At 36.6% G+C, this 27,018-nt stretch overlaps 1 protein-coding gene across 2 annotated transcripts in view; it reads right to left on the bottom strand.

Annotated features, from left to right (window-relative positions):
* The window catches only part of TMEM135 (transmembrane protein 135), a 158,265-nt gene that overhangs the window by 51,771 nt on the left and 79,476 nt on the right, over positions 1 to 27,018 (bottom strand). For both annotated transcript variants that reach the window (XM_021545028.3, XM_021545029.3), the window contains exon 6: positions 7,298 to 7,344. In XM_021545028.3, coding sequence (XP_021400703.1) covers positions 7,298 to 7,344 — 47 coding nt within the window. The remainder of the gene's footprint in view (positions 1 to 7,297; positions 7,345 to 27,018) is intronic.

The following is a 27,018-nucleotide window of genomic DNA, read 5'->3' as shown; positions in this document are numbered from 1 at the left end:
TACTTAAATAAATACTTTAAATAAAGTTGTCCTTTTTGGGTTTTTTTGTTTTGTTTTGTTTTATTTTGTTTTTATTAGCAGAACACACGGTAAATATTTTCCATATCAAAGCCAAGAAATAGAAAGATGATCTGGGCCATGTATGCAGAATAGGTTAGAAAAAACTTAAAATCATAGTATCTCAGCATTTCATTAATACCAAACACTTACCATCCCTTAGAATAATTTTAACAGGATCTCTAGGTAATTTTAAACAAAAATGTTACTCAACATGTATTCTACCTGGAGCTATGCAAGTAAGTTTAGTGCACAATCCCCTATATAATCAGTTAGAGAGAGGAATCACCTCAACATGAGTTAAACCTACACAAGAACTACCTTAGATTTGCCCATTTTTCCCTCCTATTTCCTAACTTAAATCAGATAGGCACCTAAAGCTGAAGATGAGCCCTGGAAAGAGGCTCTAGAGACATATTAAAGATCTAATTGTTGTAAGGTTCTCTTTAATGCTATGCTGGGGATCAAAATGGATTTCTTCTAATTTTATGAATACCACTGTTGTCTGCTTCCCCCAGTACCTCCCAAATCAATAGGTGAAAAATAATGATTAGCAGTTGAAAATATAAGAATACAAAAACTGCAAAAGTGGGATTTGCTCATGGATATTGTATAGCAGCCACAGCAAACAATGAAGGTCCAAGACTGTCAGGAGAGACTCACAAAGCAACTAAACATGCCCACCATAATCCTGCTGGGCACTGCAATTTTCCACCCTAAATATACTTTTTTTTTTGTAAAATCTCTAGCTCCAGATATTCTTTTTACCTGGATGAAAATCTAAAAATCTCGAATTTTTGCAGTAATAAAAATATGCTTAAGATATATTTTTATCATTTCTGAATTACACATGTATGTCCAGCATTAGCCTGATGAGATCAGTGTCCCGCTCCTGTGAATGCAGCAGAGTTTGGAACAGAGCTCCACAAAATTCAACAATCCACAAAATTTCTTTGCAAATTAAATCCAAAAGTACTATATGGTATAGCAAGATTTAAGAGAAAAAGAAAAGAAAAAAAAAAAAAAAGAAAAATTAAAATGCAGTCAAAGTCTGCTAAAAGACTATGAGAGAAAATAAAATATGTTTCATGAAAAGAAAAAGAGTAAAAATCCTTTTTCACTTTTTATTCTATTAGTAGAAAACAGAACATGGATTATCTCACCCTTTACCCACATTTATATCTGAACCCAGTCTGTGCAAGTCCAGCAGCAGGTCTCTGGGGGGCATTTTTAGCTGGTTTGTGAGCCTCTCCAGAAGTGCCTGAGTTAACCCAGGAGGTTATCTTCTCATCCCCAACCCCCTCCTGCAACCCATGTTCTACTTTTGCTCACACTAAATAAAGCAAACTGGTATTTATAGCATTTCTTAGGAGGCTGAATGTTTTCATCTACTCACCAGGTCATCCAAAATACCTCAGAAATCAAGTTTCATGACAGTTACCAAAACAATGCTTTGAATCACTAACTTTGAGATGTTTATATAAGGATAGTAAAAAACATATAAACATAGAAAAAAAATCTCATCTGTTTTTTCTTCTGATTTATTACATAATAATTCAACAGCAGAAGCTTTTAATGCACTCATGTAACTCTACAGCTCCAACATAATCTTTATAAGAAAGGGGAAGGTTATTTCATATTAAATCCATATAGCAACTCTGACTGCTAAGCTTGCTGATTCTACTGCACCAGAAAAGTAGAATTATAAGGCAAAAATATCTTTCGAGCAGTTGCTTCAGCACAGAAGGCAGTTTAAGTGACAGACTAACATGGCACTGGTACTACACATTTTTTAAAGAAAATAAAGGCACTTTGAAATAGCATGTAAAAAATACTGAATAAATTACAGGATATGTGTTTCACAGAGAAAGAGGAGCAAATAGCTGTAATTTGGGAGGCTAGAATTTCCTTAATGAGACAGCATAAAGGGCTCTGCAAACAAAAGGACCTTTCTCAAAGGTTTTCAGTGTCTTTACACAAGTTTCAGTACTCTAGTATCAGTATATGACGCTGCATCTGCATTTCTTGGGTGTTTGTTTCACTAACCATTTTTAATCCGTACATAATATATAAATGGCATTAAGAAATCACAAGCTTTCTCTTGTGAGCTATGCAAATCCTGAGTTATGAAAAACATGATGTCCTGCTTTGTGAAATCACAGCAGTAGCTTCAGATTGTCTGAAATGACTGTTTCAGAAAATAACACTTTAGCATTTATCTCTAGAGAAGGCAGCCTTCATCCTCAACTCATGATCAATCAATCATCAGGAACATTCAGCCTTCCTTAATAGCTGGTTTCAGCTCATAGGTGGGGCTTTGCTTTCTAAGGTTCAGAGCAGATGAATTAACATGTGCATATTATAAGCTGGTGGTATATGGCCTAAGGATTAACTACTATAGCAACCAGTACTGTAGTCTGCCAACACATATTCACCCAAATTGCTGGATTTTCTAAGTTTATACGGATAGGATTTCTATGTAGGTGTTCATTTATTGTACAGAGATTGCAAGTTTTATATTAAGTGGATTTCTCCAAGCACAAAAACACACAACCATTGCATCACCCTTCCAAAAAAATCTCTTGTGAATTATTCAAAATGAAACTGCTACTAAAAAAACAATTGCAGTGTGTTTTACAAATATTTATTTTATACATTGTAAGATCACTCCTGCTTGTTCATTTCATTCTATCCAATTACTCTACAAGAGTATTCTGGACAGTACCATGAATTATTCAAACTGAAATAAACTGGCACAAAACCATGGTATAATCAAAACCTTTCTACCCACAAACTTAATTCCATGTGAACTGCAATTTAAAAAACAATTAGAAGCATTAAAGAAAACTACTTTTATTACAAGACACTTTAAGAATGGTCTATGGGGACTGACCAAGTGACCTCTCTGTCGTCTCTTCTCCTTGAAGGGAATAGAGTTGGCTAGACTGTGCATATCCACAGGTATTTTCACCCAGACCCTTCTATACCTGGTTTCTTTAGGAAAGTAGCACACTGTGAAGAAGTCCTACTCACAACACATCAGATGACACCACTAAGTACTGGGTTTTTTGAGTAAGTGGTAAACACCCAGACACAGTGGAGTTCAATATCACCTAAAAATCAATTCCTACAGATACAAGAACATTCCCCAGACACACTTCTGTATCTAAGGTTCTTGGGCAAATATGGGTGAAAGGGGAACAATCCTATTTCAACTGTGGTTGCCTATATGTGTGAATTAAATAAGCATATGTCAGATTCCTCTATAGAGTGCCTACTACAGCCATCTACAAATGAGTAATGCATCCTCATTTCATCACTTCCAATGGAGTATAGCAGAAGTATTTTGAGAAAAAACAGAGGTACAAGTTAGAAGAAAAGTACCACAAGACATGGATGGAAGAGAAGAAATAAAAAAGTACTGCACTAAAATATGCTTCCTCTGTCTGTAAATATAACTCTGTTGCTTGTAAACCTATCATCTGCATTTCAGCTGCTTTTTTCCTAGTATATTCTTCTATTTTTTCCTGTCTCCTGACATGACCTTTTTTCTTCCCTCTTTTGTCACTCTCTCCTCCATTCTTCCTACTGTCTTCATTTGTATGTTGCTCTTCTGAATTTACCTTTCACTTTCCTCTCACTTTATCTACTCTGGAGTAGTGATTCCTGGTTTTTCCTTCTACCATTTCAGTTCTGTAACCTCACTTCTTTACTCCTGAGATTTAGCACCTTCTTTTTCTTGTCCTGTAGCAGATGCAATAATGTTCGAACAGTCCAACAGAATTTGGGGAAAACTCCAGTGATGAATATCAAGGCTGCCTGAAGTTTTCAACTAGTATGAAACACCTGCCCCATTAACATACCATTACAGGAAAACTGTATGATAGAGATTATAGCAAGATACTGAAGACAATCAATATACTAGAAAAGAAAATATCCAAATAAATCAAGAAGAACAATGTCTATGCTTCCACAGACCAAGACTCATACACCTGTTACAGTAGTATTTCCTGCAACAGTAGGGAGTAGGTAGGAAGACACCTACCTCAAGGGAGAGGTATGATGATGTTGCAATTAAGTGCCATATTGTATTTTTTTCTCTTTTAATGGATATCTATCAACCAGAGCACTGGCCTTCCAGAAGAAACACTAAGCAAACTCAACTTTACAGACTCCTATTAACCAGGCAACCAGAAAGCTGCCCTGGAAGCTGTGTGGTGTATAGAACATACCTCAATTCTTCCACAAAATAAACAGTTTTGAACTTTCCAACTCAAATAACTTTTAATTTTCTCGATTCAGCTAAGATCACCTTTTATGTGGTTACTTAAAAATGACCAAAGTCCATGTGAACGCTGTGGAGCATCTGTGCTCTCCATGCTTTCCCAATCGGCACCATTGGCTCAGTCTGATGCAGCTACTGTGCATCACAGTACAAGCTGTGCAAGGAAAATTATTCAGCTCAAAGCTACCCGGAGCAGAAAAAGCAGCCAAATTTAGTTAAATCTGGAGCTGTTAGGAATGCAGTTCCAACCAGGGCTACCTATTAGGGACAGTAATAATTTTTAAGATCAGAGAGCCTGATAACCTCAGATAAGGCAGTTTATATGAACTCAGAAAATAGAAAACTACTTTGCTTTTATACTGTGCAACATTTACCTCCTGAGCATCAGTCAGAGTTTGAAAGCGTAGAGGTAGACTTACATTAAATCTCTTTTTAGAAAGGTTTTAAGCTTCAAATTACACCATATAGATATTAGGATTTTACCTTTAATAATGAAAGACATTTTATATGATCTTGGTGTCCATGACTGCTACTGCTCTCAGTACCTTTGCTGATATTTATTTGGGTGGAGAGAACAAAAAGCCACTCTGGGAACAAGTTAAGTACAATGCAAAAGAGAACTTTCTGTTTTTCAGGTCAGTAAATGCTTGTTAAGAATTAGCAGTGTTTTATAGTCAACAAGAATATATTCTACAAGCCAAACAGATCTGACTTCAAATAAGGTGTTTATTCCAAAAGTATGAATGTGATTTTGTCAGTTTGATCCACTTATGATTAAAGCTGAAGCAATTTTGAGCCATTAAATAGGAAATGTAATTTTAGGATTCTCCCAGTTACTTTCTGCTTTAGATGACAACAGAGACAGGAAGACTGCCTTCCCTAGGACTCCACACAGGATTTTTCCAAGGGCTGTCCAAAATTTTACTGAATGGCATCAATGGTTAATTCACATACTGATTCAGACAGCAACCAGCTCACAATCACAGCCAATCCACACAAATGTACAACTCTAAGGCCTGATTAAGTGACCTCTCTGCTGTCTCTTCTCCCTGAGCAGTTGACCAGACTTTGTTTGGTATTTCTGGGTGCAAATACCCAGACGTATTTTCACCCAGACCCCTTTATACCTGGTTTCTTTAGGAAATATATGAAGAAGTCTTCACACAAAAGAAGACTTACAAAACTGATTATACTGAGAAGGGAAGAAAAAAATCACCTTAAAAACTAGTTTGTGCTAGTTATTTTTGACAAATTTGTCTTAGTACACTCATTGGTGTTTACAAATATATATTTTTTCCCAATAATTAAACTAAACTTGAGCCTCTATTTTAATCCTGCTGTTAAAACACAAGGACAAAAGGAATTAAATGTTGTTGATGATTGCTCAACAGAATATTCCATCAATCTTGGCATGGAGTCACTTTCTCTAGAAGAGAAAGTGGTTTGGAAACCACTCAACTGCCAGTGTTTCTGTATCAGGTCAGGGAAAAAATTCACCAAATACGTCTGGGCTCTGTGTCAGTTCTCACCTCTAAAGAGGCCACAGGAAAGCTGGAGAGGGACTTTTTACAAGGGACTGTAGGACAGGACAAGGTATTGGCCCCAAACTGAAAGAGGGTAACTTAGATTTGATATTAAGAAGAAAGTCTTTACTGTGACATACCATGTGGTGGTGAGTAGTTTCCCTGACAAGCTGTGGATTCTCATCTCTGAAAGCGTTCAAGGCCAGGCTGGATGGGCTTGGAGCACTGGTGCAGTGGAACATGTCCCTGCTCATGACAGGGGGGTTGGAACTAGATGACCTTGAAGCTCCTTTTCAGACCAAACTATTCTAGGATTCTGTGATTTAACTTGTAGGTTCTCTCTAAAACACCACTTCATTACCAAAGTCATAGGTAGGAGACAATTAGCTTCCTCCAAGATCAGACAACATTTATAGTTTTAACCAGAATTTTAGTGCTCTGAGTTTGTTTGACCAGCATGCATGCATGCAGACAGGTATCTAACCTCAACCTTACAAGTCAAATTCTCTGAGGTTGTTATTTATTAACTCAGAGACGTAGAAGAAAATAAAGCAAGAAGACTGCCAATGCAAGGTTCTTAATAGGTTATAGATGAAAGGAGGAATGCTTCTTCGAATCCCCTAAATTAACAGCCTTCTTCTATCCACAGACTGTTCTTGGCCAATATCCGTAAGTAATGGAATTATGAAAAACAAGCTGCAGCTTCCAGAGTTTTGCAATTACCAGGGGATCATACAGCTTGAAGAACCATAGATGGCTGCATGCCGCAGAAAATTCTAAGCCAAAGGGTTGTAGTCAAAGGTTACTTTAAAAACAACTTTCCAATTTGAGATATAATGAAGAAAATTTGAGAGACATGGTATTAAATGCAAATAAGATAAATTACATACATCTATATTGCAATCTGAGAGAGAAACAAGCCATTAAAATGAGTGTTTCATCCACCTCCCACCACTGTAAGTTTTAAAATGGATATAATTCATAACTTGTGAAAACATGTGAAACAAGTTTATTCTAAATTGAAAGAAAGTAGTTACACCCGCACACAAGTCAAATATTTGGCATTATTTAAGACCACAAAATTTGATTTTCCTGTTCTCCTCTATTTTTACCAGAAGAGAAAATGTGATCTTCCTGCCATGAGCGCTTAAAAAGAGCCATGAAAAGCAGATTTCAGTTGTTTTCACACTATGTTTTATCTCCAGGGTCTTACTTAGATGAAACTCCTTAAGTAATCAGTATATTTTCCAGAAGACTCAACATTTCCCTTTTTAGCCCAATTATGATCACAGCTCTGGGTGATGCCACTGAAGCACTTCAGACAATTCATCTTGAATGAAGAATATATGGAGGAGTACCAAAAAGCAGTAAGCTCTAAGAAATGCTGCTCAAAACTATATTTACAACATAAATAGTTACACCAGCAACATACCTGAAGAAGAACATGAACAGAGCAGCTGTGATGCAGAACAAAAGGACCTACAAGAAGAAGAAAGAGTGTTGTTACATAACACACTACTACTGCATGTTCTGGATTGTGAAGATGTTATAACTTTTATTATAAAAGCTACACTTTATTTATATGCTTGAGGGGCCAGAATGAAAGCTTGTCTGAGTCCACCTAAAAGGATTGCCTTGTTTCTAGAGAAATTCAAATGATTCCTGTAGAAGCTTAAAAAAATGAAACCCAAACCAGGGTAGTGGGACAACAGACACAGCAAATGGCACCTTTTAAAAGCATCTGTGATAAAAGACCAAGTAATAAAATAATTATAAACCAACAGAATTTAAACAATAAAATCTTATAACTGAAATTTAAACATCATATTTTACCAGTCTTTGCTTTTGTGATTTATTCAAATCTCATATTGCTAGTTCCAGTTTAAAAGGCATGGTGTTTAAAACATCTGCATAGACAAGTGCTTGTGCTGCACTGCTTTCCAGCAAGTTTGGAGTAGATAATTCTATTCCAAATTAACAGCACCCTAATAGTTTGGCTTAGTGCTAAACTCACTTGGAACAATCCTGTCTTGCCCTGTATCATCAATGTGCTCATAAAAGAGTCACTGAGCAAACTTAGCAGTTCTCCAGCACTAAGAGAGGAATATCCTACTTCCTCCAGCCATCTTCTCTGCTGGTGCTCAGAGCTGTTCCCTCCTCCTTATCACCTGCACAGGGACTCATAAATGCTGAAGAAAACCTGCCTTAATCCGATCCATCTTTGCCAGGTACACCTCACAAGTGAGAAAATATTTACTTGTTCTAGATACACTGGCCAATATACATACCATCATTTAGGAGGCAAAATCCTTACAGAAATATCCCAAGTCTTTCAGAAAATATATGCACCTATTTTCAAAGGTTGAAGAAGTTTTCATAATGAGAGGATACAGGTGCAAATTAGAAGGTTATAAACACGTAGAATAGGAGGCTACAGCGTGTTATAACAGACCAGAAAGTGTGAGAAAAATTTGCATAGGAAATCTTTACAATGACTTTCAGAGAAAAAAAAAAAATCTTACAAATGACACCACTTCCCTTTTTTAGGTCCTTTGGCATGTGAATTAAAATTGGGTCACACAAGACATTATAACATCTGCTGTATAAACTACCCATTTTTTCCTTTTCCTTCATCAGTACTATCATACTTTATTAATCTGCATCAAAATTGTGAACATCGGAAGTAATTTTATACAAAATCATTAGGGCAAAGGTATATTTCCTGAGGGCAATTGAATTTTTTATTTCAAACTATCAGCAAAAGCGGACAAGCAGTCTTGTTTTTAAACACAAATTCTACTCAAAAATATCTGCCCTATTCCTCTAAAGTTCAAAATGTATTTGATCAGTTAAACAACCATCAATTCTCTGGAGGTTATTTTGGAGACACAGAGAGAAGGCAGCTTGACAGCCTGAGCAACAATATTGGGAAATAAGTGAGATATGGCAAAGAACCAGTTTTCTGGATGATGTGTGGGAGGGTGGGGGATGACAAAACAAAAACCAAACCAAGCAAAAATATCACAATAAAAAAAACTTAAGCCTTCGCATACTAAAACCACTTCACAGTCTTTTTCTTGCCCTTTTTTCTTTAATTCCTTTTTTACTTTTTTTTTTTCTCAGTAAGTTTGATAATAATCTAACAAGTATCTATATGTATAATTAAGACGTCCTCAGAGCTTTCTACTCCAGGCTAAAGCACTGCAGCTTTCTCAGCTTGGGAAATGCAGCACTGGCCACAACCCTACAGACATGTCTCAGCAGCCCTGAGCAGGAGGGAAAGGTCACCTTGTTCAGCCTGCTGGCAGTGGCCTCCTATGCTGGAAGTGGCTTCTGATGGCTCATGTCCAGGTTGGTGACCACCAGGACCCCCAATTCTTTTCTGAAAAGCTGCTTTCCAATGCCCCCAGGATATACTGGTGCCATTCCTCACCATAGCCACAACTTAACCCTTTGCTGAACCTCACGAGCACCACTAGTAAAGAAAAGCATAGACAAAACCAGGCAGTTCAGAAAATCATGATGGGAATAAAAGGTCTGTAGGGTACAACTGTTGGAAAACTGTTGAAACTATAAAAGTAGTTAGTGATGAATATGAGAACTATTTTTGTGTAGTTATCATATACTAATAAATCTGTCTCATCAAGTACAGAGGGAGAAAGGCAGAGTTAAATCCACAGCAAATAAAGCATCAGTTAGATAACAGAAAGAGCTCTCCAGGGTAGCGATACACCAGAACAAGTTGTCTGTGAGATTGTGGAATCTCCTTTATCAGAGATGCTTAAGATCAGTAGAGGCAAATGTATCCAAGAAATGTCGTGGGCATGTTTGACAGGGTCTCTCCAATATTTGGTCAACTGAAGGACAGCAAAATGTGCAGCTAAACCAGACCCAGACTATTCTACATGAAATTCACAGGCCCACATAGAAAGTCCAGAAACTGCCTTATTACAGCACAAATAAGGCAGAAACAGAAGAAAAATTGTCACTGTGCTCCAAATCTAAGCTACTTTCAAAATAAACCTATTTTTAACTTTTCCCCCATTCTAGAATTTTTTGTAATAACTGCTGCACAAAATGCAGTAGCCATTTTAGTTTTTAAAATAACTATATTAAAAAAAAGGAAAGATGCGAAGGCCTACAGAAATAGAATTCTAAAGATTAAGTGAATTTAAGACTTCTATTCCAGTGAGCAGGAAGTCTCACTTGGGATTTTTCTTGCAGAGTCCATTACTTTTTGATTTACAACAGAAGACCAACACAATGTACTTGGCAACATACAGACCTTGAAGCTTTCCAGCTGAAGAAACAGATATAAGCAGAAAACCTGCATGTTGCTAATGAGAATGATATGCCCTAAAGATTCTAACATCTATGAAGAGATGCCTGTAGGTCACAAGGAAAAATCCTTATGGATTAGCACATTTGGTATGTCAGTACTTTAACTGATTATGTTATACTTCACTGTACTATGCTAAACCTTAATACAAAATAAAAGGAAATTTGCTGACAAAACTGAAGAGGTACTTTTTTCCCAGATCTCTGTTGGCTGACAAAGCCAGTATTTATTTTTTCCCAAGAAAGTTCAGTGCTCATATAATCAGCAACAGGAAGTGACATCTGGCAGTACCCAGCACTGAGCACAAAACAAAAAGCTCTGGGTGAAAGTGGTTACCACTTGCCCTGGTGACAGCAGTAGACCTAGTAACACCAGTAGAAGTAGCTCACAAATGACCTTCCCTCACAGCCAGATAAAAATCTTGGCCCAAAGAAAGGAAAAATAACACTGCTGAAACTATCAAAACTACTTGAGTCTTGTGTATTCAGGCTTTTCCCGCACATGACTCAATCCTGAGGTTATGTGCATTTTCTTTAAGCATTTCCATTATAGTCAGATTTCCTGGGGTACAAAAGTTCTCTGATTGGAGGCTGCTCCCCTAGAGCCACAATAAAAAATAGGACTGAAGTCTATGACAAAGGAACACAGACCTAGTAATTGAAAGGAAAAGCACTGAAGGTACTCATAATCTATTTAATGAAGACAGGAGGAGGTAAATGGGCAGATCAGTGATATTAGCTGGTAGAAGCATCCAGACTGTTGGAACTACAGTTCAACACTGCATAGTGCTACTACCAGCTCACCGAAGACCTAAGGCAGCTTCAACAACTGGCACACAACACTTGACTTCCAGTGTATTCATAAAGTCTGAAAACCATCACCTTCCTGATCAACCACTTTGCAATGTATGCGAGACCTACAGCTACACTTGATAAAAACAAAGTTACTACTATGACTCCTAGATCGTGGAGGTTGTGTGCTACAGAAACCTGAACTGCCAGCTAAACTCTGTCTGAGGGAAGGCTTAATAGTAAAAACCATGGAAAATTAAAAACCCAGTTGAAATAAGCCCCTTTAGTAATTAGTACCTGAGCCAATTTCTTCCAAAGTTACAAGATCTACAACTGGGATATATATAACTGGGAGCTTTGTCTAGTTGGTTAAAAATTTTCACTCTTAAAATATATGATGTAGAAAACCCCAACTATTTTGCGTAATTTTTTATTCCTTAAAATACAGACATTCATCCAGAGAAGAGTTTACTGCTGTCTCTGCTGCTAGAAGTTATAACCCCCTCTCACCTTTATGCACACAGTTGAATAGCAGCATAGTAGCTCTACTATATATTATTATACTAGGGATCTCAGAAGATGTTCCATGGGACTTCTGACTACACAATCTATTTTTCTAATTTACCCCTACTTCAGACATGAAGAATGATTTGTTGCACACAAAAGCCATTCTGTTTTTTTTCCATATATATAAATCAGTCTAATGCTTGCAATTCCCAAATTTTATTTCAAGATGTATTACTGCTCTTATTAAAATGTTTTCTAAAGTTCTTTTCACTAATATTATCTCTAAAGCAAACTCCCTTCTAACAAAACCAAAATAAAACAAATTAAAATAATGGAACTAGCTATGCAGATTAATGTAATGGTCTTATACTCCATGACCCACGAAATATGTATGTATGGAATATCTTTTCCACCTGTACATAACATTCTAATCAATGAACTGTTTTTGTGAAATACACTGGTTAACCTTCTCCAATAAAAAGTAGCTACTTTTAAAAGTATGTAATTTTCTGTAATTCTCTAATAGTTAAAAGGGATGGAAAATCACAGTCTGAGTAAAAGAGCAAAAAAGATCTTCTAGATAGATACCAGAAGTCATATCAAAAGACACCAAAAAAACTTACGTAAAAGCAGGAGCCATGTTACTTTACATTTAGCATCTTAAAACCTTATCTGATAACGCTTACAAATATAAATAGGGTTTTTTACCATTATTTAACGCCTCAAGCAAGAAATTACCACAGTAAACAATTATCTGATGGAATGAGTGACCATTAGCTGAGACAGCAGCTCCTATGAGACAGTTACATCATCACCTATATGGGACTAAAAGGGAAAACTTCAGCCCAAAACCCAGGAGGTGCCAAGTGCATCAGCTACACCTCTAAGATCACTGCCATGAACAGCACTTACACAGACACAGTGCAAAGGAAGGCCAACACAGCTACTTAACACTAGATTACATCAGCAATGGATTTGGCAAGGGGTTTTCCTGAGCACAGAACTAGTTCTCCCTGCTCTCCACAGAAAGCAGGAAAACTATGTATTCACTGTCCTGTCTATCTATCTACCTATCCTATCCTATCCTATCCTATCCTATCCTATCCTATCCTATCCTATCCTATCCTATCCTATCCTATCCTATCCTATCCTATCCTATCCTATCCTATCCTATCCTATCCTATCCTATCCTATCCTATCCTATCCTATCCTATCCTATCCACTTATCTATTCACTGTCCCCAAGTAAGTAAAAATCACCTGGGGAGGTCACTCATCCCCCACTTCTTACAGCTATGTTCTTTTTGGGCAAGTACAGCAGATTCTGCAGAGCACAACTCTACTCCCACCAGTCAGTGAACTAAACAACACCAGGAGAGGCAGATGCAAAAAGCAATTCAATGCCCAGGTTCCCAGATTACACTACTTACTACAAAACTAAAGCTGCCAGTATCTTAATGCTTTTGGCTTATTCAAGAGAGGACAGGGAGGTGGCTGGAGTACCAGCCTGCAGGAATAAAAATATTCCATAATTCCATAAAAAAAATTCCATAATTTGATAGAAAAAATTCAAATGACAGCTAGAACCTGAAGTCTTGTCAAACTCAAACTAGTAAAATGGCTACTTTTTCTACAGTTACAAAGATTAATTAATGAAACATGGATCAACTGGTTTGTGTACACTTGATGCAGTTTGTGGTGAGATTCACCAGCCACTACTGATCAGTATCCATCTGGATGATTTTATGGTCTCCTGTGGCATCAGCATTCAAAAAAATTAATATTACTTTTCCAGTATGATGCATGTCTCTAAAACAAATGTATCATAAATACTAAAACATGCCTTTCTGCACACTTCAGCAAAAACTTCTGAATCTGTTATTTTTATTTAAATTTCAGTATTGAATAAAATATATACTTCAGGTCTGTCAAATAACTTAATACTTTATTGAAAATGTAGCGAAGACTGAAGGGAAAACATACTCCCAAATCCCACAGCAACTCCAGCTCTACTGCAACCCTCCAGCTTTTTGTGTCCAAATCTCTTGTTCCTCCCCTCCAAGACCAGTGCTGTGTTACAGACAGCACCTTAGAGCACCAAACAGTGCCTTAGACAAGGCCAGGGTGTTTTCAATGACCATTTCTACATTTAACCAGAAGCTCCTTATTTCTCAGTCCCCCAGGGAGAGAGAAGGAGCCAAGGGGGAATGCAAAGCTCTCTGACTTTCTTCAGGCACATACAGATCTGGAACAACAGACTCTGAGTCCAAGATCCAACAGCTGTAACACAGTAAATGCAACCACTACCAAACATTACTGTCTGTACCTGCTGAGTTGGCACTGTCTAGTTACTGTGAAGTCATATAATATCTCTTCTCTTTTACACAGTAATCTGAAATTTTTATTTACTTTTCCTTTCTTTAATTTCCATTTAAATCTCTTTATAATATCATTTATTTTTCTATTAGGTGTACTCCTCAATTCCTAAGAATTGCAGCAAGCAGCAAAATTGAGCTATTCCATTCTCAGTGTTGTCAATGCTTATTAAAGAAGTCACTCAGTTCCTGTACAGAAATGTCATTAATGAAGTTTTTAAGACAAAGATATTTTACATTGAAAACAGGTTATTTGGATTTGTATAAAAGCATAAGGACTTAGTGAAAATGGTGGTTGCCCTTCACCAAGCTCAAACTTCTAGTAATCTCAAAAGACATAGGCCAATTGGAAATCCTGAAATGGAGCCACATCTCCCCAGTAACTTCAAGGGACACAATGTTTTACCTTCTTTCTCTAATCGATCCTGTCAAACAAAAATCTTTTTAAGACCTTATCTCTGTCTCTAATGGAAATGCAGCATATCTGGGGAGAACTTCACAACCTATCAAAAGTAATGGCGAAAACTTGTCATAACCGTGGTCATCCATATAATGATTATTTTCCTAGCTGAAATTAAATAACTTTTGAAGCAAAATTGTTGCTGCTTTAAAATTTATAGGCTTTATGAAAATGCAAAAAACAATTTATCAGATACTTATTGGGCACAGGGCCAGTTCAGCTACACCTACAACACTCAGCTGTTAGAGTCTCCTGGTTTTTTTTCTGCCAGCAAGTCTGAAGCAATCTCTGGGCTGATAAGATCAAAAGAAACACTAGTATGTGTTATTAAACAAGAGATTATATAGATTCTTGTTAAACCACTGTTGTTGGATCGCGATTAAAAGATTACAATTGGCAAATGCAGACAGTAACTGAGCCAAGATTGGGAGCACCTGCCAGTCCCAGAAGAACAGCAATGAATAAAATAAAAATTAAACCTTTGATTTTCTAGTTCACAAATTCTGTGTCTGTGTGTGTGTGTGTATGCATATATATACATATATATAATATATACAGACACATACATACCTATAACTAAGCATTTCAGCATTCGTTTTCTCAAGAAAAAAACACTTGTCAAGTTTCCTCCCCCATTTTTCATATTCTACTAGTCATTGCAAACAGCTACAACATATAGTGACAGAGCCACTGAATATCCTTTCTGGAAGCTTCTCAGGAGAGCCCAATGCTTTCACAAACACACGAGGTTTGAGAGACTGACTGTAGCACAAAAAGTAGTTACCAAATGACACTGTAGTTTCACCAACAAAAATAAAAGTCTTGTATTATTCCACTGGACTGTGCTCAGTTCAATTTAAAAATCTACACTTCAAATCCACATTTAAAAATCTGGGACTGGGTCACTATGATCCTTCTTCAACCTAAGAAGTTCCTTATGATGGCTACACATGTTGTTGTGCAAGTTTGCCCATTTCTGGGCCATGCACACAGCTTGACTTGAAACTACAAAGTACTTTCAGGCAACATGAACATATGTAGTCATCACTCCTCCTCCAGCACCTTTTTTGGATTATTATTCCATGTGTCTTCTGCTAGGACAGAGATACACAGAAAAACAAATCTAGTCATTACCCACCTGAAAGCAACTATCTTCTGCTCTCAGGTACTGAATAGGGGCAGGGCCAGAAAGCTTCAGCCACACCCAGATCAAATCACAGCTGGATACTAACAACATAGTCAATTCAACCAGCGTGATTTGAACCCCCCTCCATTGTAATTTTGACAAATAAATGTGAATTAGTTGTGAATTGTTCAAATTAAATTGAAAAGGCAGAATTAGAGATATACTTCAAGTACAACACTGCAAATGAAAACTACAAAAACACTAACATCTCTAAGTATTAAATCCATATGTAAGCTGAAGTTTAAATCTGGTTACTTACCCTACAAGAACTTTACAAATGTAGTAAATACTAAAAACTCAATAAATTTTCTTAGTAGTCTGTGCAGATGTCTTGTATTAGACTTCTGAACATAACTACTTAGCTCATCTTACAATCATCCAAGATTTCATCTCCATCATGAGAATTTCTGCTTATCTGTCTCTTCTTCTTCCAGAGCTCACAATCACTGAAGAATTACAAGGTTTGATATTACCTTAGTATCCAAAAAGGAACTGCAAATCATTAATCTTTAAAAGTTTACAGGTATTGAAATAATTTTGTTGCTGGGAAGCACATGTATTAATATAATAAGTACAATACTCTGCAAGGCAGCATCATGAAAGCCACTGTATCCAGTAATGATTCACACTGGTAAAATTTCTGAAAAGTAGCAGAATGTGATGAATTTCTGATATGCATTAAAAGTTAGTAAAGGGACAAGATTATAGAGATAGAAATAAATTATCTATTTTAATAATTCAGATATAAAAAGCAGGGTTTTCCCACTATTGAAACCATTTAACTATTATCTGTGTATTTGATAATTAAAGTCAGTTAGGTGGACAAATTTTAAAATTACAAAAAATTTTGGCATGTTCAGATTTATTGTATGTTGACTACAACACACAAATAGTTATCTTTTGGGCTTAAGAGCTTCCTGCCCCACATGCCCACACCTATATCTTCCCCCTCTGTTCTGCCACTTGAGACTGTGGGCAGGGCAAAGAACAGGCTGAGTAAATCAATGGAGCAGCCAGAAACACCCATTAAAGAATGTGCTCAAGAATTGTGCATTTCTTTTCTTAACAATGCTGTACAACTAGCAGACACAAATGCTATTTCTATATATACATACACAGCAGTATTTTGATGTTTACTGAGGAAAATTATTTTAAATTTATTATAATTATTTATGTTTGCACATAAATCCTGGCACCTTGTATATGATGTCATTTAACATTCCTGTACCTCTTCACAATTTTGGCAGAGCTTTCATTAACATTCTGAACTACATGCATTTCTTTGCAAGAGCCTCCTTGAGAATGTGAGGAGGGGGAATAGCTAAATTGATAAGCTAAAATGTCTCTCACATTTCCACAGATAGGAGGAGCATTCACAATGTACAGCTGACACTGGCTGTCATCATAAGACACAGTCAGCTCCTCAGGGGAACGAGAGCTCTTGAAAAGTAACATTTATGTGAGCATGTAAGGAAAGAGAATCAGACCTGACTGGAACAGGGTGAAAACACTGATTGTGTTATCTCTTGAACAGAGGAGTTCATGCTGCAATGGAATTACTTTCCAGTGAACTTTACTGAGAAAGTACAGATACTCTCACGGCATGTGAAAGGAAGGACTTGAGTTCTTGCCACAGATGTCTACTCCATCCCACTGCTGGAGGTTCCTTTTCCCTTGGCATTCACATCACTGCAGTAGGGAAGATCTCAGGATGCTGGTGATGGCTGTCCTTAGGAGACTAACTCTTCAGAGACCCCTCCGGTGGTCCTTTTAGCCACCTCCGACATGGGGATTGAGTGGAAACAGAAGATGCTAAGCAGAAGCCCATGAAGCAATATTATAAACTATTCTAGCTTGATTCACAGTGCCTTTCCCTATCTTTTTATTAAGCTATAATATTCTTAGACTTAAGATATAGAAGATGAAAACTGACACAGAAATAAGTGGAAAAATAATGGTGTTTTACTGAAGTATTTTATTTTAAAAGATTACACAGCAAGGGCTCACACACCAGCAAACACCCGTACTTCCTCTATTATAGAACTTTATTACACCTTGATTAAGATAAACAGTATAGATTATATTATTCTTCTTTTTCTCCCAGCACTTTTAATTTTGTCTTGTTTGTTTTCTAACACTTTAATGTTAAAAGATCTGTCACCTACTTCTCCACACAACACCTGCAGGTTCAGGAAAAAGTCTTGGCACCAGCAGAGAATGCTACTGAGAAGGCAGATTAATTTTTATTCCTTCTGCTATTGTTACTACCACCACAACACATATAAAAATAAGATCAAAACAACATAAGCAAATTGAAACACGGTTAACATAAGATTATGCCCTTTGGTCGTTGTTTAGATATTCTCTTAGATATTTAAAAGTTGGTGCTGCTGTTTATGCCTAGAGGCATTATTTTGTTGCTGATCCAAAACCAGAATACAGCATTTTGCAACTGGTACATAACAAAACAACTAAAATGGTCACAATTTCATTTATATTACACCCCTGCCATATTCTGCTCTGCACCCCCACCTCTCTCACCCTTTCCTCTCCTCTGGAAAGGGAGGATGGCTGTCTGCACACAGCTTCTCCTGCTGGGAGCTGTGGAAGGAGGGCTACCACACAGGCTGTCCCAGACCCTCAAATTGCATCTTTCACAGCATCCATCATGGTGAATAAAATTCACAGAGGCAAACTGTATGTGTACGGTGGTAACAGAACAGTAGGAAAAGGCGACAGAAACAAAAAGCAAAAGGGACAGATAATGTAGGTTACCTGGTACGCCAAATCCCCCGAGTCTGCTCTTGGAGAACTTCAAAAGTACTGCAGTACTTTGTAATAACGTGATTTTTATTTTTTTGTAACTTTTTAAAAATATAAATGAGGGCACAGTCAAATAGTGTCACAATTGTGCACAAAAACCTCAAGGAAAGAAGTTAGCTTGATAAAGAGAGTTTAAAAACCCTTGAAAAGCATGTAATAAGAGGTGGTTATCAAGATCTAAACCAATTCATCTGCAAAGATTATTATTCATTTAGCAGTATTAAACATTACCATGAAAATTAATGAAAATCCTAAATCTAATTTTAGTAAACAGCTGTGTAATCCACTGAGCTAACTGCAGACAGCACCCATGCCCAGGACTATGGTGTTACACCCTGAAAATTACTGGGAACTTGAAAAGGTCACAACAGGGAGCTCAGCTGCCTTTGTAACTGACCACACAGCTAAATTTAATGGATTCTTGACACTGTTGCAGCATCTCCACGCCCAGTTGTTTCAAATTTCTGGACACATTTTAGGAAGCTACTAAAAAATTTCAAGTTGTTCATTATTTTATGCAAATAATGTCAAATACTACATAACTGGGAACACGCATTATCTCCTGTTAGCCAAGGGGCTGCAGATTTACTTTAGGCTCTCCTTCATCTAGACACTCTAGGCAGCAAGGGGAGACTCCACAAGCACTTCTGAGTGACAAAGTAACAAGTTCAAATGAGAACACCTTTCAGCAGCTAGACCTGAGAGAGAAGTCTGATCTTTCTTTCAACACCTTCTCCCACTCATAACTTTTCCAGTCTTTACCTCAGAGCCATCAAGCACTGCATCACTGCTTTTTCAAATACAAAACACATTAACTAATGCTAAAAATAGTGTTAAAGGGACTATACCACAAACAAGATGTTTAAACACAATTTTGAACTGCTGCTAATTGTGGCTTTTTTTACCTGTTTCACACTTGATTTCACTACAGAAACACAGTTAACATTGAGCACCAGGTCTATGCAGAGCACATAGTACAACATGGCACATGTGAGTTCAACTCTTTTCTAATATGCACATTCCAAATTTCAGTGCAGCACAAAACAATTATCCCTTGAGAAAAACTTGCATCTGAAAAATGTCTTACTCCACTAGTAACCTCAAAAAAAAATTTTAATTAGTTTTTGTTTATGGAAAAATAAGGTAAATAATTTATTTTAAAAAATGTAAAGGCTTATATGTATGATTTTTACATGCAGGAAAAAAGATAATATTATTTAAACACTTATATTAATGAAACATTTGCATTTAATACAGATGAATATTCCTCTGAAAGACTTCATCATCAATTATCTTTTTTCCTATCAAATTAGTGCTATAGATTTGAATCTTTAAAAACAACACATTTTCAAAGTATTATGAGATTGTTTTTTTCCCCCAAATACTGCATTCAAACAATTCTCAGCCCCAATTAGTCCTAAATGTCACCAGAGTCTACCTCACTTTGGCTTGACCAGGGAGCCACAACACAAGTACATTTGAAAGACCTGTTTGATTTGGTTGACAGCAAAGGACGAAGAACAAGAACTCTAGAAAGATTTCTTGTGATAAGAAAAAAAGTGAAGGAAAGCATATTATGAGTTCACTCAGTTCGCTGAACTGTGTAAGATGACTCAACAGGAGCATCTTCAAATACGACAGCAAAGAGCTCAACTGATTCCCTCCTGCTCTCCAGAGCACACCTGCTGCCCTTTTGAACTGTCTCATTAAGTATCACTCTGAAGCACATGGGCAAGCTTTAGCTAGTTAAGATTACAGGGCTCCACACATCACTCTTTCAGGAAACAATTTAATTTTCTGTCTTCTGCACCTATAGATGCACCACAAATGGTACAGAAGGCCAGATTATTTGGTTAAAATCCCACAATTAAAGGCTTTTTGATTATAGAACAGGCACTCTGAAAGCAGTACAGCAAAAGGTGAAATGTACCCATAGGTGGTCATTAAATATTTGCTCCATTAAACTGATTCAATTTTTCAAAATCACCACTGAGAAACATTGTATTTCCCAAGCCAAGGTGTGAGTAGATGAACTCCCAGCTAATGAAATAAAATGGCATTCAAAACACCATTACACAAAAAAATACTATTTAAACTTTGAAGACAATGGATGATTATAATGTAAATCAAACAACCCAAACACCCTTGAGTTCAGGGATGACCAGTTGAAAACATCTTTTAATCTCTCAGCCACTCCCAGACAAATTCTGTAAAAAAAAGACTAGGAACAAACTGTGGGGCCAGTTCCCTATGGCACCAAAAAATGCTATCTTAGTTGTACTCAGAAGCATAACCGAGCTATGAGAACATCTAAATGCAATGCAACAACACTGGAACCTTCTCTTTTGAACCACAATTTTATCAGTTTTATGTTTGTAATGCTGAAAAGAAGAGCTAAGCAAAGTGCCACAACTATGGTTAACACAAGGGGTTAACAAATTCAAACTCAGAAAAATGTAAACTCAAAGTAAAACTTCCTTCCTGCAAATTGCAGCAATGGAATTGAAATTAAACTGCATTTAGTTTAAATCCTATTATCACTGGAAATTCTTTTTTAAAAGTCAGCAGCTTTGGCATAATTATGTTTCTGGCCTGTTTCCTCAACAGTCTCAAAAGACTTTTCTGTAAAACAGCTTAAGTGCACATCCTACTCTGTAAAATGACAGAGTGCATAATATCAGGGTATCCATCACATATAGATGTGCCTTTTCTTTTTTCCCAATAGAGCATGTAAGAACAAATCAATCAACCAAAAGAAGACTTCAGTGTATCTTAGTGAAAGTATCCTGGAACAAAGACTTCTTTCTGCTAACTTAACACAGACAACTGAGGTAAAAGAAGATGACATATAAGGTTATCTCATCAAATTTCATTATTCCATATTTAAGGGAATATTTTCACAAATACTCCTGAAATCTTTGAGTAAACTGTTATATCACAATTTACAGAGATTTCCGAGATTTTAGTAATTTCTCCGAATCCAAGGCAGAAACAAAAGGATTTAATTTTTATTTTGTTTCCTTAATAGCAGCCACAACAGCCCAGCAGTACCCAACACCACACCCCCCTGCACTCACCTCTGCATGGACAAAGGGCTCTCTGGGGGAGGCCAAGAGCTCCTTATATTCCACCAGCTAACAACAGCTGTTCATTCAGAGTATAAGCAGAAGCTGTTCAATCAGAGTATAAGCATCTTACAATTTAGAACAGGCTTATTAAAAAGTTGAAAGAAAAAAAGGGAGTTTTATTGTTGCTGTTGATATTTTTTAATAACTTGCTGCCTTGCTACCTCTTTTGGCACTGTCACTAGTAATATTAAATTATTTTTCAGCATTAGCTGATACAAAGACTGATATAAAGAAATTTTTTGAGCTTTCCAATCACTTGTATGCACACATCATTTCTTACTTTGTAAAAGGTATTTCTAGCCTAGAGCTATCTCTTCTTCTTGGAACCTATAAGAAAGTATTTTGTGTTCCCTCCATGTGCTCTCACCGTCATCAGGGACTAAAATTATTCCTTAGCAGGACCAGTTTCCTTTTCATGCTACCCAAGTTCAGGTGGTGGTTAAATAGAAACAGCTTTGGCAACACAAAAACCCTGGAAGTAAAGAAATAAAATACATAAAAAACATAAAAAAAAGAAAAACTCGGAGACAGAAGATCCCCAAACATGCTCAATTTACAGGACCTTTTTAAAAAGCAAAATACAAAAGGGGGTTGGGAAGAGGAGCATACTCAGAGATTCAAATCTGGACCTAAAGATAAACCAAACTTCATGGAACATCCTTGCAGGCTGCTCACAAATCACTAGCCTCTAAATTAAATACAGGAAACACCATGTAACCACCCCTTATTTGTCATTATTTGCACAATTGTCACTATCTGCTGGGTGTGGTTGACCTCACATGAACCTTAATGTTCACAGACTGCAGGAAATCATTAAAGAAGTGAAAACTAGGGAGACAAAAGCAGAGTGGAGTCAAGCAGGCAGCACACATCCCAGAGAAGCCAAAATTCAGACAAATAGATCAGGTTACACAAACTCAGGCAAGTACATACCAGGTACAACAGGAACCGATAGTTTCAGCTATCAAATTACAGGAAAAAAACCCTTGTAGAAATGCAATACCAATGTAGATAAAATGTTGATCTGGACAATATTTAATAGATTAATACTTAAGAGATTAATTATGTTATAGATATTTGGTTGAAAGTCAGAAAATAAATATAATAGTTCTGGTAAACAAAATGAACTATTGGGCTCCCATTAGTATTTTCAAAGAAACATCTTGCAAATAATAACATTCAGATACATCATTCATGCAATCAAAATGATGCCATCACATAATAACAGAGGGTATTAATGTTTTTGACATTTCAGATGACCTCCTACTTAGTATCAATTTCAGCTCCCACTGAGAATCCTCAACACATTTAGAATTGAAGCAGGTAATACCCGACTATATTATCTTTGTTGAAATGGTACTGCCTGTAGATACAATAAGGGACAGAGAGAGGCATTTCACACATAGAAGAGGCATTAACTAAAGTAAAAGCACCAGCCTTCCCAGGTTTAAAACTTTCTGGAGGGAGGATTTAAAAACAACTTCCTTCCCAGCAGGGTTGGACTTTTCTCCCACAGAAGGACCAATAGAACAAGAGAAGACAGCCTTAAGCTGTAGCCAAGGCAGGTTTGTTTTAGCTATTATAAAAAAAAATATTCACCTAAAAGGTTGCCCAGCATTGGAAGAAGATGCCTAGAGAAGTGGCGGAGTCATCACCCTCAGAAGGATTTAAAAGATGAGTGAAAGTGGCACTTGGGGACATAAGTTTAGTGGTGGACCTGACAGTGCCAGGTTATAGTTAATCTTAGAGGTCTTTTCCAAGCTTAATTATTCTGTCATTCTACTCCACTTTTCTGGTGACTCTGCATCAAATTTCTGCAGTGACCAGGGCCTGAACAACTAGTCTCTACCATTACAAAGATATTTGAGAACCCAGCCAAGGGGAATATAACATGCCTATTATTTCAGTTCACGAGTTTGCGTCTTCTAGGTATTTTCTCCCATCATTCTTGATGTGCACCCATATGCTCTATCAGCTTTCTGGCTTTTTTTCTGAATATCAGAACACCATTTATTTGAGCAAAGTTCTATTTTCAGACCAAACACTTATTTTCCCTTCAACTGTAGTAATAGCAAAGCTTTCAAGTGGGAGACTGTTTCAAGTGGGAGTCTGGAGCACCAGGTGAGATCAGAATACACCCAAGGCTGTCCTCTTGCACAACTCACTGCATTTGCTGCACTCACTGATGCTGTTTTGGTCTTGTGTAATTCAGTTGCTTCTGTTACAAGGCTAACAGAGCTTGGACAAAAGTCTGTTCATCATGAGACCACTTCATGAAGACTCAGTGAAATATCAACTCAAATGAGCAAAATATCAAAATAAAAAGTCAACTATTCTGATTCACATAGTAATGTTTTGTTCTCCCATAAAGTAAATTTTCTTCCTCTATCTACTGACACAGGAGTAGGTTTGCTGGGGTTATTTTAGCTAGGACTATGCCCTCCTTACTTTTTTGTGCCATACCTCCTTATCACTTGCCATAATAAAATGCTGTTGCAGAATTATGTTTTTGCAGAATTATGCTATTCAGCTCCAGAAAAAAGTGCAACTGATAATCTTCATCTTTCCTCATTCCTTGAGAAATAACCAAGCCGAGCAGTACACAACAGAAGTTATCTATCAGATGAGATGAATCACTCAGTAGTGGGATACAACAATATAGCTCTTATAATACATAAAACACTAATATAACACTGCATTAAAAAAGGTTGACAGGTAGGCAGGAAAGGAGTTCAATTTCTGTGGAAATTATAAAGGAGAATCATTTTGGTAGGCGGTTTGGTCTTTGTATAAATCGACTACTCCCTTGCCAGGGAGCGACATGAAAGATGTGTTTCCTGAAGCAAAGGGGAAAAAGAAAATAACAGTGAAGACATTGAAGGAGGCAATATGGAAAAGCTCAGCATGTTGAGTTATTTTAAGTTTAGAAAAAATTCCAGGAACCCAGGAAAGAAAAAATATTACACAAGGGAGGGAATTATACTTTTATTTTTAAAATGTGCTAGAAAGAAAGTTATAATCTAACTTCAGGAGAAAATATTGCAGCCAGTAAAGCTGTTTTAAACTATCTAAATTGCAGCCAGGATGATGACTGAGGAAATAAAAAAATACTCATGTGAAGTAAAGGAAATGTCTTATTGGCTTATCTACAATTAAGTAAATCACAGGTTACCTGAGGAAGAATAAATCACTAGTACAACTCACAAAAAAAAAAAAAAAAAAAAGAAAAAAAGAAACAAAATGTAAGGAACAGTTTTACCACTGCCCAATCATCAATGGAACTGGTCAATTTTGAACTAGTCATCAGTCTACTCACTGATACTTAGGAAAAATTAAACCTGTCAGGACAAGGAAGGGGAATACATTAGTACACCATTAAGAGGCCTTTTCAACCCTAATTACAAGCTGCCTTTTGTCAAAAAAAACCCCACAAACAACAAAAAAAAAAAAAAACCCAAAAAAACCCAACAACAAAAAATATATTAGGGGGTTTCTCTTGCTGCCTTTGTGTTCAAGTGCTTTACTTTAAACTGCAAAAACAAGAAATTAAAGAGACCCTTGTATGGGGTCCTAGCTTGGTACCCCTGTACAGATATCGCAACATCAAAGCAGTTCTCAGATTGCATCCAGAACTTCTGGCAGTGTTTCATACTATTCCTAGAACACCTACTTCAGTACTGAGGCAATGAAATGCTTCTTCAAACACTAACCAATACTGTGCTTATGACTAAGGGAGAAGCACACATAAAAATATTGTCTGGGGGAAGAATCATAGACCCTTATTCCATTCAGCTTCTTAAAACTAAAAATTTAATTCACAACACATACACATCACATTAAAACTGAATGAGGGCTTAATACTAGCAGATTTAATGTAAGAAGCCTTTATCAATTTGATCTGAAGTCCCTATGCTTTTGAGCAGAAACAAATCCAAGACAGAAAATTTAAACAGCAGAAAAAATCAACAACTCAAAAATAACAAAGAAATATTTGAGAATTAAATATTGTTATCTTCTGGGTCTCTTGAAAATGTGTCTTCCATTGGAAAGCTTTGATATTTAAATTAGGAACTTTCTTAGGTCTTACCTATAGTAAGTACTGAACCTTTAGCAAAGAGCTTTAGTTTCCAATTATAAAACAAATGCTCACACCTGAAAGGTTTTGATTAATAATAAGACAGTCTTACATAACTGGATAATCGTGCTTGTATATTCTGAAAGGGTATCACTTTGCTAAATTTGTAGACATTAAAGAAAAAATTGTTAAATTTAAAAAAATCTTTTAAAGTATTTTCTCCCCCCCAAATACAGCACCACTTTTATCTGCTTGTTAGGTCACCTGAGCAACAGCTACTTTAGAATCATGTAACACATGACAAATCAGGCCTTATCTTCAAAGCTGGTAGTGAGAAAACCCAAAGGAATTTCAAACTCCTGAGATACCAACAAAGAATTTAATTACTAAGTGATTTACTACAGTATTTTGATACTATAATCTGCCTACAATACAGGAATGGGTCAAAGAAAAATTGAAGCAACTCTGGTTCATTACTATATCTTCAAATGTTTAACACGAATATTTTCAAATGTTTAATATAATGTCAGATAAGAACATAAGAAACAGAAACACTATTCTTTAGAGATCTTGCATAAAATTCCTTAGGATACCCAGAGGGAATTAATGGAGACAAATCTGAACTCTCATCTATACTGGGAAAATGACTGAATGAGGTATTTCAGCAATAAAAGCAGCTTTGTCTAAGTTTAGCTCTCCTAAAATCCCTTCTTAGGAAACCTTTCACATTCAGCGCTGTGGGACTGAAGACATCTTAATAGCAGGCAGCACAGAAATTATGTTGTAACTCACAGACAACCTTTCCCACAGACTTCTGATCAGATGGTGAGACCAGTCCAAAGAGTTCCCCTTCAACAGGCTGGCCCAGTTATCCCAGTACCATTCCAGCAACGCTGGTATTCTCTAACCACATTTTTCTGCCATAGCTCCCACTCTGGGGATGAAGCTATAGAAGCAGAAATCTGCTCTATTTAATGTAAGAAAATACTTTTTCTTGATAGCACCTAAAAAAACCCTAACTGTTAAATACTGGAGAAAACAGAAATGGGGAAGGGTAAAGATGCAGAGATAACTTCCAAATGCACAAACTATTATATCTGCTTCAGACATAAGTACAGCATTTGAAATACTAAACAAGTATTTTTCACTCCAAAATTAGTAATGTAACCTCAAATTGTAATTTTTTCTTTTGCATAAAAATGCACTGAGATAAGAGATCAAGACAGGAACCTTTTCTTAGCCAGCTACTTGTCACCATGTCCATTGTTGAGCAGCACTAAATTAGCTTTAAAAACATGTACTGATATTTTAATATACATAAAAATATTTATTAGTCAATAGAATCAAATATCTTTATTTCTGTTCTTTGTATATGAAATTCTACTACCTAGAACAGTATTTCCCATATTATTGACATATTAAAATAATCAAAATATTTTGTGCATCTCAATGCCAAATGTTATTTGTAGA

This window comes from Lonchura striata, chromosome 2 (genome assembly GCF_046129695.1).
Source record: "Lonchura striata isolate bLonStr1 chromosome 2, bLonStr1.mat, whole genome shotgun sequence".
Taxonomy (NCBI): domain Eukaryota; kingdom Metazoa; phylum Chordata; class Aves; order Passeriformes; family Estrildidae; genus Lonchura; species Lonchura striata.
This window is presented reverse-complemented; position numbering and strand designations above follow the sequence as displayed.